This window comes from Entelurus aequoreus, linkage group LG16 (assembly GCF_033978785.1).
Source record: "Entelurus aequoreus isolate RoL-2023_Sb linkage group LG16, RoL_Eaeq_v1.1, whole genome shotgun sequence".
NCBI lineage: Eukaryota > Metazoa > Chordata > Actinopteri > Syngnathiformes > Syngnathidae > Entelurus > Entelurus aequoreus.
Window position 1 is genome coordinate 29,913,392 of NC_084746.1, and position 13,837 is coordinate 29,927,228.

Here is a 13,837-nt window from a genome sequence, read left to right on the forward strand (position 1 = left end):
AAGTCGGAGAAAATGCAGTCGTTTACAAATTATTTAATGTTTCTGTGCGGCCCCGTAGCAAATGCGTCACGGACCGGTACCGGTCCCCGGAAGTATGAAGGAAGGCAAGATTGTTTTACAAATATCACCGCTATGTAGGGATGATGCTCAAACCCGGTTTTCACCGTTGTTCGATAAGAAAAGAACAGAGTCTTCGGACTCAAATCCGTTTTTGAGAACCGGTACCCGTTATCGAGACCACTATAGTAAAGAGAAAGAGTTGGTTCTTTATTCGAATCCCTGGGAACGAATCCCATCCCGACAAGAAATGCCCCGTAGGACATCACAAGAAATGACGTCACGTAGCTCAGTCATTTGTCACGGTGAGGTGCAGCGTGCTGCGGTTCGTTCTCCCGGGACGCAAAACTGACGGCTCCGGACGTAAGCGTGCAGGTAGGAGATGATTTATTTCTCATAAATCATACGCATTACAACAGACAGGAACGAAACAAAAGGAAAGCGTGCCGTTCGCATGAGAAGCTAAAGCAAAAACTTACTTAGCACAGGAATACTAGAAGCTGAGGTAACTTAGCACAGGAATCATGCGCTCGAAAACCAGAATACCAACGTAACTGTTGCAAATGCAAACAATGAAGCCACGACGAGTGACCGGAAAAGGCAGGCTTAAATAGAGTCTCTGATGAGCAACAGGTGCGCGTACAAGGCAGGTGAAAATCATAAGTAACCATGGTGACTAAAACAAACCCCCGAAGTGCACTAAACAACTAAGGAAGTCCAAAACTAACAGAACATAACTAAACAAAACATGATCCGACAAATATATACATCATTTACTGACCTTTTGATAATAAAATATCTGTGAATTAGTATATACAACAGTTTTGTAATATGTAATTAATGAATTCAGTCATTATTAATATACTGAGATGAAGAATATCTTATTTTCAATAAGGTTGAAAGTATTTCTCATAATTCTTCTTCTTTGTACTTCGTAAGCACTATTCATTTGAACAACCTCTTAAACTGGATCATATCAGTACAATGTTTAACTTCTTTACTTAATCCATTCCATCATTTAATTACACATCATTTTAGCTGTTTGCAATTTTACCAAATCATCGAACTTTAATATTTTTGACTCAATAAATAAAGTGCTTGTATGTTCTCTGTATCCAACATTATGTATCAGTCTAATTGATCTTTTTTGTAACACTGTTAACGAATGTAGCGCACATTTGTAGTTATTTCCCCACATTTCTGCACAATAACTCAGATATGGTAATACTATAGTAGCGAGCAGTAGAGAATGTGAAGTGATTTTTTAAACCAAATATTGTGTGTTTTTTTCCATGTACAACAACCTATCTGGACTCGATAAGAGAATCGATAAGGAATCGGTTCGATAAGAGGATTCGATAATATGCTCGAACTCGATAATTTCTTATCAAACATCATCCCTGCCGCTATGCCTCCTTGGCTTGATTTCAAATTTTCGGGACGTATACAGATCCCAAATACACAAAAACAGGTACCAATAGGTAAGAAAGGATTGGTTTACATAATAGGTCTCCTTTAAAGGCACCTGAGCTTCTCCAGAGTCCAGTAATGCGTAGCGCCGTTCTTTTGATCCTGCACTTCCACGGCTACGATGGTCCGAGGGAAAAGACGTCTCTCCCTATCCTTACTATCGCTAGGAGGCAGCAGATCGGTAGGCAAGGGGGAGTAAAGTGTGTCCGTCAACAGGACAAACTGGAACTGGACCTACGAATGATGTCATATTGAATTAGGTCCTTCTTGTTGTTTTTACACTAGAGTGAAACAAAGCAGACATTTTTGGTTAGGATTACCTTCTTCTTCAGCTCCACACTTATAGCGTTGGCCTCCTTGAGGAAGATGGCATTGCCCCAAAGTAAATCCCGGAGCGAAGTGAACTGGTAGAATCGCCATTTCCTGAAAGCCCATAGAGCGAGCTCGGTCTCCCGCTTGGTCCACGGCACTGGACAAATTGGACATTAGATGTCAAAGAGCTTCGTTTTAAGGATGAATATCAGTTAAAGTGGATATATTTATCACCTTCTTCCTCCGGCTCCTCTTCTTCTTCTGGTGACTCCAGGTAGCGAGAGTTCACCTGCTTCTGAAGAGCCTCCAGCTTACTCTCATAATCCTGAAAAGAAATATAAGAAATTATGTCTTCTAATAAAAATTATTATTACGGCATGTTTATGAAATCACATACTTACCAGCCTCTGTTGCTCCAGCAAAATACTCGCTTCTTCTCTTTCTTTGCGATACTGATCCTCAAGTTCCTGAAGCCTAGAAGCGATTTTGACAAAACTTGTTTTTTTGACTGACACTGCTCTTGTGCCAAATGTTGCGTGGGCTCCTCGTACCTCTGCTCCATTTCCTGCTTCATGTCGATGCCTTGTTTATCCAGCAGCTCTCGCTGAGCGAAGGCCCAGTCAACAGGTTCCACTGGCGTCTCGGCGCACGGCGTCCTCTCGCGCTCCAACCGGGCCTGCTCAGGGTCGTTGAAGCGAAAGACGTGGCTCTTACCCATGATAATGCGGTTGCCTGAAAATAACAAAACTCAAAATATAATAGGCGTTTATGCCACCTTGATGCCACTGTGAGACGTACCCGAGCGCAATACAGTGGGCGAGGTCACCCTTTTGCCATTGACGTAGGTCTCTGAGTCCTCGCATGGCTCCAGGACGACGCAACCTGTTTTATAAAAAAACGTTAAGTCATGATAAGTCAAATGAATAAATGCTTGGCACTCTTTAACACTTTGAATATTGAGAAAAACATGCAAAAGAACAAAAGCGTCCAATCAGATAGCTACAACTCATAGGGGGCATATTTGCATGTTATGCTGTGATTTATTGACCAGCTATATATCTAATTTTTTTCTCTCTCGTAGTATTTAAACATAGTTTTTTGAAGTATTTTTTTTATATTGCAACTTTAGTATCTTACACCTACCTTCCCCCTGAGGGCCTGTGGTGCTGCTGAAGGTGCAGTGTTCATCTCGGATAAAATGTCCGCTCAGGACAATGTCTTGGCGAGTCTTGGCGTTCTCACGGCCGACCCTGATGATGGGGGAACAAGTCAATCCAAGTAAGCCATGAACAACACGGGATGTGTACTTTTCGAATTTGAACCTATGCAATATTAAAGGCCTACTGAAACTCACTACTACCGACCACGCAGTCTGATAGTTTATATATCAATGATGAAATCTTAACATTGCAACACATGCCAATACGACCGGGTTAACTTATAAAGTGTAATTTTAAATTTCCCGCCACACTTCCGGTTGAAAACGTCTAGATATGATGACGTATGCGCGTGACGTAAACGGTTGATAGAAGTATTGGTACCCCATTGAATACAATACAAAAAAGCTATGTTTTCATTTCAAAATTCCACAGTATTCTGGACATCTGTGTTGGTGAATATTTTGCAATTTGTTTAATGCACAATGCAGACTGCAAAGAAGAAAGTTGTAGGTGAGATCGGTGTATTAGCGGCGCACTACAGCAACACAGCCAGGAGGACAGAGATGGATAGCAGACGCGCTAGCCGGCGAACTCACCTTAACTTCCTCCGTCTCGCCGACCGCATCTGTGATCGCGTGAAGTCCTTCGTCGCACCGTCGATCGCTGGAACGCAGGTGAGCACGGGTGTTGATGAGCAGATGAGGGCTGGCTGGCGTAGGTGGATAGCTAATGTTTTTAGCATAGCTCTGTGAGGTCCGGTTGCTAAGTTAGCTTCAATGGCGTCGTTAGCAACAGCATTGTTAACCTTCGCCAGGCTGGAAAGCATTAATCGTGTATTTTCATGTCCATGGTTTAATAGTATTGTTGATCTTCTGTCTATCCTTCCAGTCAGGGATTTATTTATTTTATTTCTATATGCAGTTAAGCACGATGCTATCACGTTAGCTCCGTAGCTAAAGTGTTTCGTTGATGTATTGTCGTGGAGATAAAAGTCACTGTGAATGTCCATTTCGCGTTCTCGACTCTCATTTTCAAGAGGATATAGTATCCGAGGTGGTTTAAAATACAAATCCGTGATCCACAATAGAAAAAGGAGAGAGTGTGGAATCCAATGAGCCAGCTTGTACCTAAGTTACGGTCAGAGCGAAAAAAGATATGTCTTGCACTGCATTCTAGTCCTTCACTCTAACGTTCCTCATCCACAAATCTTTCATCCTCGTTCAAATAATGGGGTATTCGTCGCTTTCTCGGTCCGAATCGCTCTAGCTGCATTGAAAACAATAGGAAAATGTGAGGAGCCTTTCAACTGACTACGTCACGCTACTTCCGGTAGGGGCAAGGCTTTTTTTTATCAGATACCAAAAGTTGCGATCTTTATCGTCGTTGTTCTCTACTAAATCCTTTCAGCAAAAATATGGCAATATCGCGAAATGATCAAGTATGACACATAGAATGGATCTGCTATCCCCGTTTGAATAAAAAAAATTCATTTCAGTAGGCCTTTAATTCCCGGTATTGGGAATCCTTACCGGTACTCACTGATACCAATTTTCTATACGTTAGTATGTGATCATGTGGTAATAAAAGTTAATTTGTCTAATGATAAAATATCATTTTTGTACGACGCATTAAACATTGAGCTGATAATAACTGTGCTGTTCAGTTGTTACATTGTTATTGTTTTCTTACATTTCTCAGTCTCATTTGCAAGTATGCATTCATGTCAGTTTGTCTATGTTGTTGTAGTTAGGAAGTCTTTGCCACTAAGTTGAATGTGCCAGTCTTTGATTTTGTTGTGCCCTATAAAGTGTTAGTACTGTAAGTATTGTATATTACACACCAGCAGTTTAATTGTAACGTGGATCTTTGTTGTGGTTTTGATTACCAAATTTCGAGGTGTGAAATCGCCATGTAAAATTGCTTATGCTAATCAGTAACGTGTATATGACATATCCAATGTAGGTTGGCTAGCACATTTTGAACAGCTTTACTTTTTAATGCTTTTTATCAGGCACACTTGCTTTGTTGGTATGGGGTATTCCAACATTAACCATAAAGGCAGTCCAGCTGAGTACGTTACGAATATGTTGCCTGCTTAGTCCTTGAATTGGTGCAACCAGGCTTGACATCACGTACAACTATGGTATTAAAATATGGCTTGATTTTTGAGTTAATAGTTTGATTTTATGTTAATAAGCACTGATTAAATTCAGTATCCCTCCCTATGATCAAAAGTGAGAGTTTTACACATCACACTCCAGACTAGATCTGACCGGTGTAAGTCTATGAGCATTAACTAATGAAGGCTGACAGTCCAGTTGTGATTGATTGAATGCCCTGAGAACACAATGACCTGGATAATGAGAACATCCATAGACAAGGGACACAAAATAATTAAACTTTAATACACTTTAGAGTAGTCAGTGTCCAGCTTGGGAAGCACTATGTAATAATTATCCACTGCAAATGACTCACACATTACAGTGCATCCGGAAAGTATTCACAGCGCTTCACCTTTTCCACATTTTGCTGTTACAGCCCTATGGAATTGATTATATTTTTCCCTCCAATTTCTTCACACAATACCCTATAGTGACAATGTGAAAAAGGCTTTCTTAGAGATTTTTGTAGATGTATTTAAAATAAAAAACTAAGAAATCACATATACATAATTATTTACAACCTTTGCCATGAATCTCAAAAGTGAGCTCAGGGCATCCTGTTTCAACGGCTCATCCTTGAGATGTTCCTACAGCTTAAATGGAGTCAATCTGCTGTTTTGAAGGCCCCATGAGCACAGGGGCCTCCATTATCCGTGAATGGAAGAAGTTTGGTAGCACTTGGACTCTTCCTAGAGCTGCCCGGCCGTCTAAACTGAGCGATCGTGAGCAAAGGGCCCTAGTCAGGGAGGTGACTAAGAACTTGATGGTCACTCTGTCAAAGCTACAGCATTCCTCTGTGGAGAGAGGAGAACCTTACAGAAGGACAACCATCTCTGCAGCAATCCTAAAATCAGGTCAAACTGAAGACATTTCTTTGTAAAAAAGTTTGCCAAAATAAACCTGAAATAGATTGAACAAGATTTAACTCTTTGGCATTAATGCCAGGCATCATGTTTGGAGGAAACTAGGCACCACTCATCACTGGGCCAATACAATCCCTACAGTGAAGCATGGTGGTGGCAGCATCATGCTGTGGGGATGTTTTTCAGTGGCAAGAACTGGGAGTCTAGTCAGGCTAAAGGGAAATATGAACGCCACAATCTACAGAGAGATCCTGTATGAAAACCTGCTCCAGAGCACTCTTCAACTCAGACTGGGGCGACAGTTCATCTAGGACCCTAAGCACACAGCCAAGCTATCAAAGGAATGGCTTCGGCACAACTCTGTAAATGTTCTTGAGTGGCCCAGCCAGAGCCAAGACTTGAATCCGATGAACATCGCTGGAGAGATCTGATGCATCCCATCCAACCTGATGGTGCTTAAAAGGTGCTGCAAAGAGGAATGGGCGAAAGTGCCCAAAAATAGGTGTGCCAAGCTTGTGGCATCGTATTCAAAAAGACAAGAGTCTGTAATTGCTGCCAAAAGTGCATTAGTGTGTAATACAGTTACATGATACATCACAATTTCCAGTTTCTCTTTTCAACATGTTCGAAAAGGAGTAGAAAGAAGCATAGCTTATTTAATCCTACCCATTTTCCATTTCGTAGCAATCACAAACACTTTTAATAATTTCCTGTTCTCAGTTTGTACTCAGGATTGCGTCTCGTAAGTGAGCAATATAAGGAGCGAAAGCCATTTAAGGTGTCTTGTCTTTATCAATATGCGCCCACAATACTGGAAGGATAAAAAGCAAATATAATTTATTAGCACACACAGTGTGACCTATCAAGGCTGAAACTGTTCTGCGGCTACTGTTTTGGGTTTATAGTGTAAGGACGTGCAAACTAACAGCTCTGGAGAAATAACTGTGAAAAAGGAGGTGGTCGGTCTGCAGGTCCGTCCTACTGTACGTATACTTGTCAACATATACTGTTTGGACTGACGAAAATAAAAATATCAAACATATCGTCTATTGAGCAAAAAAAAAATGTTGAATCTGTAACATTCCAGTGCACACTCGCAGTTATTACCAGCATCTTACATGAGGCGCACCTTCAGCATGCTAAAAAAGTGGGATATGTTGAAAAACACGCCACATAACATGAATGTGCAGTAAATTAGTGTTTCTCTGGTGAAAGTCGCGTAGTAAACGAAAACTCCTCATGTAAATGGGGCGGACTGCAGCAGTTATCAATTGCACATGTAGTCTTGGTAGATCACATTAAACACACCCACTTATAGCAGACGCAATTTTGCACACGTTGTTTAGCGCCTGGTATTTGGATCTTAGTAGATCGGGCCCATACTAATTATTAATTCGTACTTCATGGAAATGAATTTACCACGGTCAGACACAGAACCAATTAACAGCTACAAACAAGGGATTACAGTACTCACTCAAAATCAAAACTTACTTGGTGATGCCGTCTTTGATGTAATACAGCAGACACTCCGACATCAGTGGATCCTCGTTCAGGTTGACCAAATGCGGCGTCTGATGGAAGAACCGTCGAAGAATATGTTGACATTTTGCAATACAAGTATCTGTAAGGCATGACAAACATTCCACGGTATTAGGGGCCTACCTTTTTCGGGGAGAAAACACCAACAGTGCCTCCATCTTCTCTCATGGCGACACCCATCTCAGCCAATAGAGCCTCTCTGCAGTAAATAATCGCAGTGTTAGCATCAACACATGCAAACACTTTGAAATAAGTTTTAGCTGTTAAACACGCTCAGGGGCGGATTAAGAAATTTTGGCCCCCTGGGCCTGACATGGTCTTGGCCCCTCAACCCCCCGCGCGTGTGGGCGCACACACACGCACGCACTATGCAAGAAATACTGTATACTGTGAACAGACATGCACACTGTACTGTACAGAAGAGTGCACATACTGCACACACACTATTAGGTATACCACACAGACACTGACAAGCACAGGTTTCACACAGACACAGGGGGAGGGGATAAATGGCCTAAAAATAAACATTTTGGAAAATGATTACGCCCACTTCAGTGATGGTGCATTGGGTCATTTGAGAGATATTATGTATTGGAAGTTGGTAGCTATCATGAAATAAACCCCCCACCCCACCCAAAAAACTAAATCGGACATGATTTTTGCCCCCTTTTCCTCCCTTCTATCATTAAAAATAAAATAATATCTTAGGAAAACACTTTGGCATAACGGAAGCTGTGCAGCAAATTGAGGCTCAAAGTCTGTATCTATTTGTGGTTAAGCTTGAGGAGAAGGAGAAAGGTAAAATGATACCATGCATCGGAGAGCACCACAAAGAAAGGTGTAGGCCAGTTCATGGTACAAGGGCTGCATGCAGGTCAAGATAGCCCATTTCCAAGAATGCTATAGTGGCTGGACAGGCACTGGACATGTCCTGAACTCAGTGTCAGACGTGGCTGCCGAATACTTGGATGAAGTGAAGCAGCTGACAGATCTCATGCTGCCCCATCTGAAGACTGTCCTGGCCAGGCAGAGGATGGATGAGGAGACCTTCCCAATGGACCCTGTCAGTGAACAGGCTAGTAACATTGATGGCACCCCTGTGCACAACATTGGGATGGAGAGACAATGTGGCAAGGTGGACTACAAACTGAAGAAGTTGGGCACACTGAACGCAGTCAATAGGTCAATAATTTTACAGAAGAGCCAGGAGCTTCAGAGGTTTCAAGGCAGCAGCACAAGCAAAAAGGGAGGTTGAACTCAACTGGAGTAAATTCATGAAGGCAAAATTCGAGAGTAGGGCAGATGAGAAACAAGAGATGGCTCAAAGAAAGGAGACTAGACATGCTGGACACACTGAAATCTTTTGATGGCCCCTTCACGATAGTGGGGAAGTTGAAAAGTTCCTTGTGGATGAAAGTCTGCACAAGAATGCAAAGCTGCAGAGAATGAAGCTTGAGGTTCAGTTTGCCAGAGAAAGCACCAAGCTTCTGCCTAAAGTCAATCCTATCTTCACAATCCAGGTGACACTTCCCAGAAATGGCAAAAGTGCAATTCTCCAAGTCATAATGGATACTTAGAATTTTATGGTGGTGGTAAGTATTCATGAAAACAGGTAGCCTAACATTAGTGAATGGGTGAATTCTGGAAATAACCTAAAAATCTTACACAGTGCACCTTTAAGCAAGGGGTTTCTTTCGTGCTTTCAATTTTGCAAAATCATCCACCACATCATTGAAGTCCAACTCTCTTGTCAGCTCACTCTCAATTGCCATTAGAGATAACGCATTTAATCTTTTCTGAGTCATTCTTGTGCGCAGCTCATTTTTTACTCTTGACAAAAGAGAGAATGAGCGTTCTCCCTCACAGTTACTGACCGGTAGAGTGAGAAAAATCTGTAGCGCAATGTATGTATTAGGAAACGTAGGCTGTAGTCCAAAATGTATTATTGTTTTGAGCAGTCCTGAAGGGGTCCTCTCCTCATCAGTGTTGTTGAGCTGTATAAAAGATTTGAACTGTATAAGCTCCTGTCCAAGACTTTCATTGAGGTCAGATGGGTATGATTCAGTGAGAATCTTGGCCTTGTGAAGGACTGAAGCATTGGACTCTGTATCCAAAGAGAAAAGGACACTGAACAAATTGTTCAGATGTTTGTAGGCCTCCAGACGGTGATTAAGGCTTGAACTCAGTTGATCAATAGAGGCAATAAATGTCTCTATTTGAAACAGTTGCCTTCCCTCAAGCACAACATCTGGGGATGCTGATTCATCAGCAAACTTTTTACGTTTCCTCGTCCGTTCAGCCCTGTAAGATGGGGTGCCACCCAACATGTTTAAGGCTTTCTGCTCAAAATGATCAAATAGATCTCTTTGGGAGAGAACAAAGGTGCGCAGAGATTCCAGCAATCTAACTGCTGTACCAAGGTCCATGTCTGCTTTTTGAAGTTGCAGACTTGTGGCCTGAAATCTGGACAGAACAGTGTCCCAAAAGCCTGCCATGAAGGCCATCTCAAGTGAATCCAGCTTCCGCACTAGACTGTCAGCTTCAGTTCGTGTGTCTCGTTTCTCTGTGTCATCAGTGGAAATAACCTGTAGTGCTGCTTTTATTTTACTGTAGTTCTGCCACAGTGCTTTGGTAGATTCTGCACGGCAACTCCAACGCGTGTTGGATAAAGCTTTAAGTGTGAGATCTATGTTGGAATTGCCAAATACCCTGTCCCATCGGTGTGTGGATGCAGTTGTGAAGTTGTAAATAGACTGAATCAAGTCAAAATACTTAGAGACTTCATTTCCACATCTGTCAATGCTGTTGACTCCCACCAAATTCAAAGAGTGAGCTGCACATGGAATATAGTGTATTAATGGGTTGCTTTTCTTTAAGTGAGCCTGCAACCCATTATACCTCCCTGACATGTTGCTGGCATTATCATAAGCCTGCCCCCTGCAATTTGACAGCTCTAACCCTAGATTTTCCAACACAGACATGACACAGTTAGCCAAACTTTCACCTGTATGGCTAGTAATGGGCTCAAAACCCACAAAGCGTTCAACAACACTGCCCTCTTTGCTAACAAAACGGAATATGAATGTCAATTGGTCCACATGAGATAAATCTGGGGTTGAATCCACAATGATAGAGTAGTATTTGCTTGCTTGCAGTTCATCTGCTATAGCCTGTTTGGTTTTTGCACCCATCAATTCAATGAATTCCTCACAAATGGTGGAGGACAGATATGAGGTATTACCTCGACCCATCTGCCCAAACTTTCTGATGTGATCCTTTAGAAAGGGATCAAATTCAGCCAGGACCTCCAGAATACCAAGGTAGTTCCCATTGAGAGGAGACCCTAACGATTCATTTTTACCCCTAAATGCAAGGCCCCTTTCTGCAAGGAATTTAATGACTGCAACAACTCTTTGTAACACCTGCCTCCAATAGCTGCTCTCTGCCTGAAACTGTTTGAACAGGTCTGCATCAACTGTGGCACCTTTGGCGCGGTTCAAGACTGCTTGCATGCAGGTTATGTGCTCAGCACTTCACTCATGTTCACCAAATCTTTCTGAGTGTTTCCAATCACAATAGCCTGTCACAAAAGAATGCGTTTTTGGGGAAAACAGTTTGCATGCAAAGCAGTAAACATTACCAGTAGAGGGAGAGTACATCAGCCACTCTCTTTGTACTCGTTGTCCATTGGGCAAGTGTGAAGTAAAATGTTCATTGTTTAGGCATCGGGTTTTGCCTCCTAGCCCACTGTTCCTCACAGAAGCTGGATAATGGCTGTGACGGTTGTGAAATGATTTTGCACCTCTTTGAATAAGAACTTCCTTCATTGACTCAGTGAGGGTCTCAGCCCATTTAGCGGGATCACTAGGTAGAGTTGTCACTGTAGATGGTGTTGAAGAAAGATTCAGCTCATTTTCTATGCTGTCCAGAGGTGCAGTGACCTCACATTCATCCGAGCAACTGGCTACTGCTGAATTGGTTGAATCATAAGCATCAGAAGCATTTGGTTCAGTGTCTACACTTGTAGTGGTCTCAGGATCTTGGGAGCTACATGCTAGCTCAGGTGCATTGCTAACCTTAGCTGAATTTGCAGTAGCATTTATAGAATTGCTTTCAGCAGATGTCTTTGTACTGAAGAAGCTGGAGATATTTGGAACACTCTCAAGTAAAACTGATTCCTTTTTTTTCTTTTCTTGCAGAATTTTTTTTCTAGCTCCTCCACTTAAACGTTTATGATCCATATTTCCCTTCTTTCTTTGCACATTGGCTCTTTGCCTATCACAACAGATAAACCAACTATGTGTGTGTGTGTGTGTGTGTGTGTGTGTGTGAGTTTGTTTGTGTGTTTATGATCGGTGCTGCTTCCTTCAAGTGTGTGAGGTGATTTAGAAAACTAGCAACCCAGCATCAACACTCCAAAGCAGAGAATAACAGCTTACTAGCATAGACAATTGAGAGCAGAGAATCAACTGATTCGTCTGATAGACAGCAGGAGAGCAGAGTGGTCAGTGATGATCGAATCAAGAAAATGTCTAAATGGCAAGGGAACAGACTGATTTGTACTGAGGAGAAAGAGAGAGAGAGCCAATTACAGTGAAATATATTCCAAAAGAGCCAAGTGACTAGCTGAAGGCAGGGACAAATGCCTTGGAGTGACCAACAAGAGTGCAAAGTACCAAATGGCAAAATGTGGAAAGACCAACAGGCAGATCTGCTTTTACCTCTTATCTTTACAACCAAAAAGTTGCTAAATGATGTTTTCAGTCGCTAGCCAGGTATGGCCAAAAGACGCGAAATCTAGCGGCAAAGTCGGTCAATCACACTGACAGTGAAACAAATATTTTGAAAAGATAATAATTGTACACCTTTGTGCACTTTAGTCTTCTATCTAAATATTTTCACAAAGGACACCAAGGCAGCTTGCTAGCTATGATGGGAGCAACAATGTCTGATAGACAGCAGGAGAGCAGAGTGGTCAGTGATGATCCAATCAAGAAAATGTGTAAATGGCAAGGGAACAGACTGATTTGTACTGAGGAGAAAGAGAGAGCCAAGTACAGTTAAATATATTCCAGAGCCAAGTGACTAACTGAAGGCAAAGACAACAGCCAGATACCTTAGCAGAGACCAACAAGAATTCAAAGTACCTAATAGCAAGATGGCGAGACCAACACAATAAATTGTATTAGGATTTAATTTATTAACGTTAATCTTAACAGCCAAAAAGTTGCTGAATAATGTTTGTAGTCGCTAGCCAGGTATGCCCAAAACAAGAGTCGCTAAACCTAGCAGCAAAGTTGCTTAATTGCAACACACTCTAGGATTCAGGGGAATTAAGGATAATAAAGATATTAATTGTACAACTTTTTGTACTTTTTTTCTAGTTTTTTGAGTCGCCAGCCATGTATGGCCAAAAGTCGCTAATTGAATGCCAACGTTGCTTAATCGCCAACACACTGGGACTCACTGAAGGACTGACTGAATAAAAAAGATAATTAAGATAATTGTGTACTTTTCTCTTCTGATATTTTCTCTAAGGACCCCAAGCTATCTGCAAGCAGCAATAATGTCTGACAGACAGGAGAGCAGAGTGGTCAGTGATGAATGGCAAGGGAACAGGCTGATTTGTACTGAGGAGAAAGAGAGAGAGAGAGCCAATTACAGTGAAATATATTCCAAAAGAGCCAAGTGACTAGCTGAAGGCAGGGACAAATGCCTTGGAGTGACCAAGAAGAGTGCAAAGTACCAAATGGCAAAATGTGGGAAGACCAACAGGAAGATCTGCTTTTACCACTTATCTTCACAACCAAAAAGTCGCTAAATGATGTTTTTAGTCGCTAGCCAGGTATGGCCAAAAGACGCGAAATCTAGCGGCAAAGTCGGTCAATCACACAGTGAAACAAATAATTTTAAAAAGATAGTAATCGTACAATGTCTTGTACTTTTGTCTTCTTTCTTAATATTTCTCAAAGGACACCAAAATGTCGCTATCTGCAGGCAGCTTGCTAGCTATGATGGCAGCAACAATGTACCTTAGAGTGACTGACCAACAAGAGCTCAAAGTACCTAATGGCAAAATGTGGAGAGACAGACACAATAAATTGCATTAAGATGAAGAGAACTGTTGCTATTATTAATCTTAACATCAACCAGAAAGTCGCTAAATGTCACCAGCCAGGTATGGCCAAAAGTCGCTTAATTGGCCACACACAGTAACAGAGAAACTAACAAAAAAAAGATCATAAAGATAATAGTTGTACAACTGTGTGTACTT

General features: G+C 41.8%; 1 protein-coding gene across 8 annotated transcripts in view; it reads right to left on the reverse strand.

Annotated features, from left to right (window-relative positions):
• The window catches only part of kif1ab (kinesin family member 1Ab), a 72,537-nt gene that overhangs the window by 31,710 nt on the left and 26,990 nt on the right, over positions 1–13,837 (reverse strand). For all 8 annotated transcript variants that reach the window (XM_062022583.1, XM_062022581.1, XM_062022577.1 and 5 more), the window contains 9 exons: positions 7,687–7,762; positions 7,516–7,595; positions 2,983–3,089; positions 2,638–2,721; positions 2,391–2,571; positions 2,241–2,313; positions 2,074–2,164; positions 1,848–1,996; positions 1,583–1,761 (listed from right to left, as the gene is read on the reverse strand). In XM_062022583.1, coding sequence (XP_061878567.1) covers positions 1,583–1,761; positions 1,848–1,996; positions 2,074–2,164; positions 2,241–2,313; positions 2,391–2,571; positions 2,638–2,721; positions 2,983–3,089; positions 7,516–7,595; positions 7,687–7,762 — 1,020 coding nt within the window. The remainder of the gene's footprint in view (positions 1–1,582; positions 1,762–1,847; positions 1,997–2,073; positions 2,165–2,240; positions 2,314–2,390; positions 2,572–2,637; positions 2,722–2,982; positions 3,090–7,515; positions 7,596–7,686; positions 7,763–13,837) is intronic.